General features: G+C 39.6%; 2 protein-coding genes across 2 annotated transcripts in view; both read left to right on the top strand.

Annotated features, from left to right (window-relative positions):
- Nucleotides 1-472: 472 nt before the first annotated feature.
- LOC127846096 (uncharacterized) lies at nt 473-3,241 on the top strand. Its single transcript, XM_052377272.1, has 6 exons — nt 473-529; nt 1,152-1,753; nt 1,933-2,172; nt 2,370-2,526; nt 2,671-2,786; nt 2,842-3,241. The coding sequence occupies exons 1-6, from the start codon at nt 473-475 to the stop codon at nt 3,239-3,241; spliced, it is 1,572 nt and encodes a 523-aa protein (XP_052233232.1).
- A 1,013-nt stretch (nt 3,242-4,254) lies between these two features.
- Nucleotides 4,255-12,123, top strand: part of LOC127846435 (tRNA-dihydrouridine(20) synthase [NAD(P)+]-like) — a 101,050-nt gene continuing 93,181 nt past the window's right edge. The window contains exon 1 of the mRNA XM_052377680.1: nt 4,255-4,329. The gene's annotated coding sequence lies outside the window, so the exon portion shown is untranslated. The remainder of the gene's footprint in view (nt 4,330-12,123) is intronic.

Raw genomic sequence — 12,123 nt, forward strand, 5'->3', positions numbered from 1 at the left:
TTTCAGTGAAATTAATATATAAGTTTGAATATAAGATAAAACAATTTAAATCTTTCATAAATACATTACACTGTTGTACATTATAGCAAGTTTGTAACCCCTAAATCAAAGAAATTTGCACAATACTGTTCTTGCCACATGTAATTATCGCAAGAAATCAAGGTCAAAACCCATCTTAGACTGCTTTGCCAAAAAACAAAGGATGTGGGGTTTGGAAATGAATTTTTCTTATGTACTGGAGGCATATTTATTAGTTAAGTACATCATTATATCCATTGATACTGGTGCAGTTACTAGACATAAGAAGCTGAAATATGGCACATCTTCAAAAGAAGGAAGCTTCTTTATAATATGCTCTAATTCCATACTGAAATGTCATACATTTTATTTATATTGACATTTAACATAAATTAATTACTCAAGATGATGTTGGGAAATGTGTATGGAATGTATGGTGACAATTATCCTCTTAATGAGTGTAAAAAAACAAGTTAATCTGAAGCGTCTTCACGACCATACCGGCAGAGAGGTGGGTGATAATATTGTTAACTTTGATGACTGCACATCATTCATTTGTTTGTCTTTTAGATCACTGCGAGTCATAGACCAAGATGTATAACTCTGACCTGCATTGTAGCAGAATTATGCCCTTGTTTAAATTCACTTATGAATTAAAGTTAACATTTGTGGGAAACAACTCATATTCCTAGATCTACTCAAGATTGAATGTTATTATACAAGACCCATGACATGAAATTTAATTTAGCAGAATTTGCTTCATATTGTTACCAACAGCTCCATATCTCTATATCCTAAAAAAATTCAAATTTAAGTTTAAGATCAATTTGTCTTTTAGGTCATTATGGGTGGTTGTGATCAAGGGCTATATCCTGAAATTTAGCAGAATAATGCCCCTTTTGAACATATACAAGTTTTTGTGTTTGCAACTCAATTATTTTACTATGGCAAACCTTAATGAAACTTTTGGATACATTAAGCTTTTATGAAGGCCAATCATCCAAATGTACCCAAGGTCACTGTTACTAACTAAAGATAAATCGTTTCCACTAAAACTTGACTTTAGATGGTTTTATGGCTGTTAAATTTTATATACTAGTACTTAATGAGAAAAACTGAGAACTCTCAACAAGGCTGAGCAAACAAGACAGAGGAAGAGGGAGAGACAGAGAACTAGATTCATCCAGAATCCATACCAGTTCTTGGAAGACATTCTTGACAAGGAAAGATCAGGAACAGTAGAGAGCAGTATGGAGGACATAGAGCAGCACTTACGCAATGTTAACAGTGATCCTTCACGTGAGGTTCCACTGGGTGACTGTTCAAGGCTAGAATCAGAAGACCTGCCAGAAACTCATTTGGACACAAAGGAGCCTTCATTGTCTGAGGTACAGCACTTGGTGAAGAAAGCTCGGACAGGCTCAGCCCCAGGCCCGAATGGCATTCCTTTTCGAGTCTATAAGATGTGCCCAGGCGTACTTCAGAAACTATGGTCCCTACTTAAAGTGATTTGGAGAAAGGGCAAAATCCCGGATTGCTGGAAGAGAGCGGAGAGAATATTCACCCCAAAGGAGAAGGACTCAAAGGATATTGGTCAGTTCCGGACCATTTCTCTCCTCAACGTAGAGGGAAAGATATTCTTTGAAGTCCTAGCCAAGCGACTGACAATGTTTCTTACAGACAACAACTACGTTGATACGTCAATTCAGAAGGGTGGAGTTCCTGGATTTTCTGGGTGCGTCGAGCATACCAGTGTTCTCAGCCAAGTGATCCGGGAAGCACGAGTGAATCATGATTACCTGACTGTAGTGTGGCTAGACGTTGACAACGTGTACCCCACAAGCTAATTGAGAAGGCACTTGAGCAGTATCATGTACTAGAACACGTTTGTAACCTGGTAAAAGACTACTACAGAGGCATTAAGCTACAGTTTGCTGTGGGAGACCAGACAACAGCATGGCAAAGCTTGGAGAAAGGCATTGTCACAGGATGCACAATCTCTGTGGTCCTGTTTGTGATGGGTATGAACCTCATCATCAATGCAGCGAAGAGAGAGACACGTGGTCCAAAAGCAGCAACAGGAATCTACCTACCTCCAGTTAAGGGATTCATGGATAACCGCACTCTGACAGGGAAGACCCATATTCAAGCAAGGTGGATGCTTTCAGCCCTAGAAGAGGCAGCGACTTGGTCCAGAATGAGGTTCAAACCCAGGAAGTCCAGAGCACTTGTTATCAGGAAAGGCCAACCTACCAAGAAATTCAATTTTACAGTGCAAGGAGAGGACAAACCATGGATAATAGACAGCCCCATTAAATGCCTTGGGAAGTAGTGTGATGCTATACTCCAAGATGGGAAGAACATCAAGCGCATCAAGAACCAGCTCCTGACCAGCTCACTGAAGGTCTGAAGCAGATTGACAGAAGCGGACTACCTGACGAATTCAAGGCCTGGTTATTCCAGAATGGACTTCTCCCACGACTGATGTGGCCACTGATGCTTTATGAGGTGGAAACAACAGCAGTGGAAGGACTGGGGAGAACCATTAGTAGGCATTTGCGAAAGTGGCTTGGCATACCATCAAGCTTCAGCAAAATTGGGCTCTACGGATGATCCAATCAACTACAGCTCCCATTAAGTTTGTTGTTGAAGGAGTACAAGGTGGCCAAGGCTAGACTGGTCATGACGCTGAAGGATTCAAGGGATGACATGGTCGGAAGAGCAGATGTTGAGACTAAGACTGGAAAAAGTGGTCTGCTAGCCAGGCTGTAGCGCAAGCCGAGAGCCGCCTGCGACACAAAGACATTGTGGGAACAACGGCAGTGGGAACACAAGGTCTGGCTCTGCGGAGTCGAAGAAGGCTGACAGTAGAACAAGGAGGGAGATGATCCAAGCAGAGGTGTGTCTGGCTGAAGAAGAAGATCGAGGCACAAGGGCAGTGGCAATGGGTTGCCAGGGTGCTTGGACTAAGTGGCAGACTAAAGGAAAAAAGATGACCTGGGCGAATATCTGGCGCAGCGAACCTCTACGCATTATTTTCCAGCTCAGGTCAGCCTACTACCTGCTACCTTCACCAGCAAACCTGCACAGATGGGGAAAATTTGACGACCCAACCTGCCCACTTTGTGGAAAGATAGTCATGCTAGAACATACACTATCATCTTGCCAGACAGCCCTTACACAAGGAAAATACAGGTGGAGACACAACAAGGTCCTCCAATAACTGGCAGACATAGTGGAAAAGGAGAGACGAAATAAGAGGACTGTGAAGAAGACCGGGAAGATGCACTTTGTAAAGGAAGGGGAAACCGTCAAGAAGCAGCAGACGCCAGCATCGATCGTGCGCAGTCATAGGAGATGGTGGTTGACCTGAAACGAAGGCTGGTTTTCCCAAGTGTTGTCTAGACAATACAATGCCCCGACATGGTGATCTGGTCGACAAAGGACAAGTGTCTGGTGATGGTTGAACTCACAGTTCCTTGGGAGTCGCGCTGTGATGAGGCGATGGAGAGGAAAACGGCGAAATATGCTGATCTGCAGAGGGAATGCAGGGAGAAGGGGTGGCACACATGGCTATTTCCAGCGGAGGTCGGCGTCCAAGGCTTTCCGGCAAAGTGTTTCTGGAAACTTTTCACTGCACTTGGCCTGACAGGAAGAGAAGACAGCGAGCAGTCAACAGACTTGGGGATGCAGCGGAGGGAGCATCAAGATGGCTTTGGTTCAGGAGAGAAGAGAGGAGCTGGCAGCCGACTACTGACGCATAGGGGATTGATCAACCCCTGCGGACCCACCACCAGGAGAATATCTCGAGATTAAAGGGTCGAAACATTCAGTGACTGGTGGCTCTCGACTGAGGATGTCAGTAGTCCAGCAGATTAACGACAGTTTAGCAATAATCAAATAATTTATATCAAATAGTTTATATCCGGTCTTAACAGTGTCATTTATAAAGAAAAAATATTATGTATGCAGTGAAAATAAAATTGACACTTGAAACATTTGATAACTGATATATTTGACTGAATACACATTAAATTTGAAAAACAGTTAGTCATATGAGAGAAGCTTTGTATAAATTGATTGTATTAAAAAAACGTTGTTCTAAAAACAGCAAATGGGCCCACAAATTAAAAAGTCCTTTATTTGTGTTCTTATCGCTTTCTTTCGACACCGCTTTGTACGAGACGAATTCATGAATGTCTGGTTTCCCATCTGTGCTCACAATGCCTACGTTACCGCAGTGATAGGAACCAGAACCAGATCATTCCGGCCACTTTAAAGTCTGTACCATATCGTGTCTGCATGAATTTGGTTTGTAAATTTAAACGTTTGGCACAGCGTCTGAATATCTATGATTGGCAAGCAGCTAGTTGTTGAATTAGTATCTATTCTGAATACATTGTAAACATTTTATGAAATCATCTTTGTATTTTAAACATGCGTGAATTAAAATGTGTCATATGTTTTCGCGATTGTAAACAAAAGTTTGGGTAATACTAGTAATAGGTTCAATTACACTTAATTAAATTTCCCATATGGCCCCAATATAAAATGCCAACTTTCAAGCCATTTTTCTTGTATTACCTATGTATCAAATTTTTAAAGACCGGTATCGTTGTAAAGATAAATCTGTGTTTCAATCTACATCGTACGCAGTCTTGGCCGTAACCCGCTCGACCGTCGACCGGGTCAAGTGATTTTTGCATCGGTCGAGTGAAAATTCCAAGCTGGTAGCCCGATGGGTCGAGTGCTTTTTTCATGTCCGAACTTAGTAAAAGTCAGATATAGCTTCATATAGACGCTTATTCAAAACTGAATTGGTTGTTTCCCTTGTGCACTTATTGATAAGACGCTTATCGAACAGTTCGTAAGATGATCTCGCGAGACACTAAAACAATTATTACTACTGGGTGTAGAATTTGCGGCATTCATTTATTTTAATGTATTTTCTGTTTTATTTTGAGCGCGCATCGCACAAACTTCAACCACAAAATGAAAATGAAGGAAGCAACACAAAATATGAACAACAAAACGGAAATAATTCCAAACGTCATGGAAAAATAATCGGTCTTTGCTTCGTTTTGATGTCTCCAAGGAATTTGATTATGCGCCTGCATTGCTGACTTGCTGGTATGTGCATGTCATACATAATGTTAAAAAAAAAACAATTAAATATCATGCACTTTGCAAGTATAGTTTTTTTGTACAGATAAAGTTTATCTGTCAAGGTACAAATCCTGAGAGTAAATTCAAAGGTGTATTATACTGCATTTTAGATGCTGGTAAAATCAGCAAATCAGCGATAAACCATATGTGGCTTAGGCGATAGAACTACTGCTACAAATGTCGTTTTAGATTTAGAATACTCAGAAATTTGGGAAGAAAAGTTGCCTTCTTGTGCTACTTCTTATGCACAAATAGTATTGCTAGTTTGACATTTTATTTACTTTTATATTCAGATATTTGTTTGGAAAATTTATATCATGTTATAACATTTTGTTTTTTTCAGGCCGCCTTAAGGAGCATACATAATTTGTCAGACCTGGATGTCGGAGACTCAGACAATGACCATAATTGAATGGAGATGTCTGTTGACATTGTTTTAATTTTTTTGTCAGACATTAACTGTGAATAAAAACAGAATCAAGTGTGTATATGTTTTAATCTTTATTGTTCTATGTTTCTTCAAAACAAACATACATGTAGTTATAAATGTAACAGAATTGTAACTTTTAATTCGGGCTAGTTAAAATTGATTCTGGCTAGTGAAATTTCAAAGCTGGTAGCCTAACTGGGCTGTGTATGGTGCCTTAACAAAATTAATGCCAAGACTGCGAACGTCGCTGTAATCACACCAGGGTTCGACATTAACTTTTTTTACAGCCAGACCATCGGACCAGCTCCTCTTAAAATGTACTAGCCCGAATATGATGTCTACTAGACCATAAATGACATAACAAATAAACACAATTGTGTCGTGTAACTGTTTAATCAATTATTTATCAGTAAATAATAAGTGAACACAAGAAAGTCATTTTGATGCAAAGAGTAAAAAATAAAATAAAACTATTTAACAACATAAATTGTTTGTTATAATTTCACTGTTTATCACCAGTTAAATAAATGATGTCTGTACAGCAGGTGACATTTATTCAAGGTCATCAAATTCTGGCCTCCTTGACCTCTGTGCTCCATGCAACCACAGCTCCAAGGCCCTTTTTCCAGCATAATCTGTGTCAGTTTTACCGTCGGATTCTTCTTTATTAACTTATTTGTCGGATGAAAATCCAATCTTGAAAAAAGCCATTCTTTAAATAACATTCTCTCGTCTGCTACGCCAAAATGTTTACATTGATGATACCAATTGTCAATAGAAGTCGTAAAAACATGATGTAATGTTCTAAGACACTTCAGAAAATCATTAATATTCATGACAACTTGACCAATGGAAACAAGCAATTTCTGCGGGAAGCTCTCCTTCGCGTCTAAAAATAGCGATGAATCATGTGAATTCTCCGCGTTTATTTATATACGCTAGTTTTGTTCTGATGTAAATAACGGATACGAGAGTTATTTTACACATTAAGAGAAAAAGGTTTTCGGTTAGTTATAGTTATATGAATCAGTATAGATTTGTTATGTACGACCAGTCGGACAAGCTAGCCCACAGTTTTACTAGCCCGACCACCGATCTTACTAGACAATGTCTGTCGGACGTGCCTTAGTGTCGAACCCTGCACACATGATTGTTATGCAACGGGTGGTGAAAGAATGAGGATAAAAAGTGAAAGACGGTAAAGTAAGAAGAGCTTGATAGTTAACAGACAGTAGGAAAGTAAAGCACAGTCACCAGCTATGTTTAATCCTTCTCCCTCTAGTCCATATAAACGCACCTCTTCATAAACATGGGTGCAGTTCAGCGCGCGAATCCGTGCACTTCACTAAACAGACGTCGTTCGAGACAAATTGAGGAAAATAATGAACAAACTTCATAAACATGTTTAATTTACCTGAATGGCAACCTACGGATGTTATCCTTTGCATGCATCCTATAAAAACACGACAATGTTTCAACATACTTCAGGGTTCGACACTTAGGCACGTCCGACAGACATTGTCTAGTAAGATTGGTGGTCGGGCTAGTAAAACTGTGGGCTAGCTTGTCCGGCAGGTCGTACATAAAAAATCTATACTGATTCATATAACTATAACTAACCGACAACCTTTTTCTCTTAATGTATAAAATAGTGCTCGTATCCGTTATTTACATCAGAACAAAACTAGCGTATATAAATAAACACGGAGTATTCACATGATTCATCGCTCTTTTTAGAAGCGAAGGAGAGCTTCCCACAGAAATTGCTTGTTTCCATTGGTCAAGTTGTCATGAATATTAAAGATTTTCTGCAGTGTCTTAGAACTTTACATCATGTTTTTACGACTTCTATCGAAAATCGGTATCATCAATGTAAACATTTTGGCGTAGCAGACGAGAGACAGGGGTTTTTCTGCCTATTTTGGGAAAAGGAGTCTGACCAAATTGGGAATTTTTTATCGACAAAATTTGTCATTTTGGGAATTTTTGCTTCGATGAAACGGCTCATTTGGGAAAAAATTGTGAATTAATCATGCTTAAATAATTCAGTGGTTTAACAAATAAATTTGTTATGCCCCACTTCGAAGAAGAGGGGGTATATTGCTTTGCACATGTCCGTCAGTACGTCCACCAGGTGGTTTCCGGATGATAACTCAAGAAGGCTTAGGCCTAGGATCATGAAACTTCAAAGGTAGATAGATCATGACTCGCAGATGACCCCTATTGATTTTGAGGTCACTAGGTCAAAGGTCAAGGTCATGGTGACCCGAAAAAGTAAAATGGTTTCCAGTTGATAACTTAAGAACGCATATGCCTAGGATCATGAAACTTCATAGGTAGATTGATCATGACTTGCAGATGACGCCTATTGATTTTGAGGTCACTAGGTCAAAGGTCAAGGTCACGGTGACCTGAAATAGTAAAATGGTTTCCGGATGATAACTCAAGAACGCATATGCCTAGGATCATGAAACTTCATAGGTAGATAGATCATGACTCGCAGATGACCCCTATTGATTTGAAGGTCAGTAGGTCAAAGGTCAAGGCCACTGTGACCCGAAATAGTAAAATGATTTCCGGATGATAACTCAAGAACACATATGCCTAGGATCATGAAACTTCATGGGTAGATTAATCATGACTGGCAGATGACCCCTATTGATTTTGAGGTCACTAGGTCAAAGGTCAAGGTCACGGTAACCCGAAATAGTTGAATGGTTTCTGGATGATAACTCAAGAACGCTTACGCCTAGGATCATGAAACTTCATAGGTACATTGATCATGACTGGCAGATGACCCATATTGATTTTCAGGTCACTAGGTCAAAGGTCAAGGTCACGGTGACCCGAAACAGTAAAATTGTTTTCGGATGATAACTCAAGAACGCTTTTGCCTAGGATCATGACACTTCATAGGTACATTGATCATGACTCGCAGATGACCCCTATTGATTTTCAGGTCACTAGGTCAAAGGTCAAGGTCACAGTGACAAAAAACGTATTCACATAATGGCTGCCACTACAACGGACAGCCCATATGGGGGGCATGCATGTTTTACAAACAGCCCTTGTTTTTATTTGTTATTTTGTCTTCTTTATATAAACAGATGCAATATTGGGCATGTTCAACGTTAATTCAAGTACTGCAGTTTTGTTATTCAGTTACAGTTACACTCTGAGATAAGAACTGAACAGTCAAAACCTTATGGCAGATATTTTTGACCAAAACAAACACTGGTTAGTCACACAAGTTATAAGACACTTCATTCTTAATTTTTTTTTTTTAAAAACAATAACTTTATTATTTTTTTTTTTTTGGAAATTAGGAATTTTAATTATAATTTCGGTTTGGGAAAGGGTCGGTTTGCTTTGGGAGTGCCTCCGTTTTCCGGAGGGCCAGACAGTGCTGAAAAAACCCTGAGAGAATGTAATTTAAAGAATGGCTTTGTTTAAGATTGGATTTTCGTCCGACAAATAAGTTAATAAAGAAGAATTCAACACTAAAACTTACACAGATTATGATGGAAAACAGGCCTTGGAGCTGTGGTTGCATGGAGCACAGCGGTCAAGGAGGCCAGAATTCGATGACGTTGAATTAATGTCACCTGCTGTACAGACATCATTTGTTTTAACTGGTGATAAACAGTGAAATTATAACAAACAATTTATGTTGTTAAATAGTTTTATTTTATTTGTTACTCTGTGCATCAAAATAACTTCCTTATGTTCACTAATTATTTACTGATAAAACCTGATTAAACAGTTACACCACACAATTGTGTTTATTTGCTATGTCATTTATGGTCTAGTAGACATCAGATTCGGCTAGTACATTTTAAGAGGAGCTGGTCCGATGGTCTGGCTGTAAAAAAAGTTAATGTCGAACCCTGCACTTTTCTCGCTGACATGTTTATGTTTAAATTTGAATCAGTGTATTCTGTATCGAATACCACATCGTTATCGACTTTAATAGGCTCCAACACATAACCCGACGTGCAAAATATTGGTGTACTGCGACCTAACCAATATAGGGTCAATTTTTCAATATGGCGGATACAGCGTACAAAAGAAAAACAAAGTCAATAAAAAACAATTATTTCTTGCTTTAATGGTACCATTTGGATGAGTTTGTGGTTTAGACAGGTAAACTTTAATAAGTTCTTGCAGTTTCAGTGCTCCTTAACCCTTGCATTGTTGATAACATTTTGCACCGATGGACAAGAGAGAGCGCATTGCAACTCTCAGCAGCCCATTGGGCTATAAAGCTGAGAGTTGAATTATTGCAACTAATAATGGCAGGTAATTGATGGAGTGATTAGCCCGTGTCCGGTTGGAGCCAGGGGAAAGGTATTTGGTTACTGATATGTGCACAAGGTAGTTGGTCATCTTGTAGACCATGGTCAGTTTGGCTTTGGTCCTTCTGGACTCTAGAGTTTCCCACTGTAGGTGGTCTAGCATTGATGTGACGATACTGATGTTGTGGTATCTGTTCATCACATAGCGGCCAGCTCATCTTTGGACCATCTCCAGGTCATGGATCTGTTCCTTATGGTATGGGCTCCACAGAGTGCCTCAGTTTGGGCGAACGAGGGAAAAGTATGCTGCGCTTTTTACCTCCTCGTTGCATATTCTTAAGTTCCTGCATAGGAAACCAAGGTAACTGTTGCCTTTCTTGATAACCTTTTGAATATGTGGCTTCCTGGACATGTCCTTTGTCAGCTCATCCCCAAGGTATTTTGAAGTTTCTTACCATACAAGCATGTTTTCTTTAAGCGTGTATCTGAATAGGATAGGTGATCGCTTTCTGTACACTCGCAGAATGCAGCACTTCTCTGGGTCAAAGGACATACTTCAAAGCTTCACCCAGTCCCACAGACGACAGAGGTCTTCCTGAAGAAGCTCGCACTCACGCTCCGAGGATATTTCTCTGTATACCATGCAGTCGTCTGAGAATAGCCTAGTCTTGGAAGATACTTAAAAGGGGAGGTCATTTATGTAGACCAGGAAGAGGATCGGTCCCAGAACACTCCCCTGGGGCACTCCACTGACTAATGGTGTGGGATTTAAGATTGCTACATCAACAGCAACTCTCTGTGTTTTGTCTGTCAGGAAGGCTGGGATCCACTCCAGGGTCTGGCCACATATGCCATAATGGTGCAGGTTGGTCAACAGACGCTGGTGTGGAACTTTGTTGAACGCTTTGCTGAAGTCCAGGATGGCAAGGTCATGATGTTTCCCTTTGTCTAGGGATTTCAGGAGTTCATCCGACAGGGTTAGGAGTTGGGTTTCACAACTCAGCCTCCTTCTGAATCCATGCTGGCAATCAGTAAGGATGTTGTTCCTGTCCAGGTGTCCCAAGACATTACTGACGATGATATGTCACAGCATTTTACAGCATATACAAGTGAGTGACATTGGGCGGTAGTTGCTCACTTGTACCTGTCTCCCTTCTTAAATATTGCAGACACTGTGGCAGTCTTCCATATATCTGGGATGGATCCTACTGTCAGGCAGTTTTTGTATAAATGGGAGAGGTATGGGGCGCACTCATTTGCCAGTTCCTTTAGTACTCTTGCTGGGAGCATATCTGGGCCAGTTGCCTTTTGGGGGTTAAGCTTTATCAGCAGCTTCAATAAATGCAGTCAAAAGTTTGGTAGGTTATTTTTGAGTCGTGGGTATGGAGATTTCATAAAATCCCTTGATAGGACGTTTGCATATGATGCAGATCATTACGGAAAATGTTTTGACAAAGTAACCATCGTTTTGCTGATCAAAAATGTGTCAAAAATAGGTCAACTTATTGTAATTTATCAAATATTTCCTCTTAAGTTATGTGTTTTGTTCATATAGTGCTTCAAAGTAACACAAAATCATTTATTTATGACTATTTTTCATACTATATCGTCTGTTGACATTTTTTCACAAGAAATTCACCTCCCTAAATTCTGCAAGACCAGAATCATTGCAAAGATAAATCAATCCTCTTTCAATAAATGCAGTTAAAAAAATATTGTCTCGCAACTTCTAAAAAAGTAAAATTTGCCCAAAGGCTAAACAGAGTTTCCAAAGGAAAATTTTGACAAAAGCCCAGTACTTTTACTTTAACTGCACCCCAAAAATTCACCTTTCAATGTAATCCCCAATGCAATGAACCAAAATGTTGCAGTCATGCATAGGATCAGAAAATAATCACCAAAAGCATGAGTGCAATTGCTAAATAGCTTTAAAACTCAAAAGTAAAAAGGAACTCTTTAGAAATAGGCACTACTGTCAAATGGACCCTTTAGAGATACGAAATGATTTAATGTAATAAAAAAACAACTAAAAAATCGTGTTTTTTTTAAACCTTCTATTGGGAATTTTAGGTCCCATTAACCCTTAAATCCAAAAAATTTAGGAAGCATGTCAACCAATACTCTTTTGAACTTTAACCCTTTGCATGCTGGGAAATTTGTCGTCTGCTAAAATGTCATCTGCTGAATTTCTAGAATTAGCATTGTCTTCGATTT

This window comes from Dreissena polymorpha, chromosome 9 (assembly GCF_020536995.1).
Source record: "Dreissena polymorpha isolate Duluth1 chromosome 9, UMN_Dpol_1.0, whole genome shotgun sequence".
NCBI classification, from domain to species: Eukaryota; Metazoa; Mollusca; class Bivalvia; order Myida; family Dreissenidae; genus Dreissena; species Dreissena polymorpha.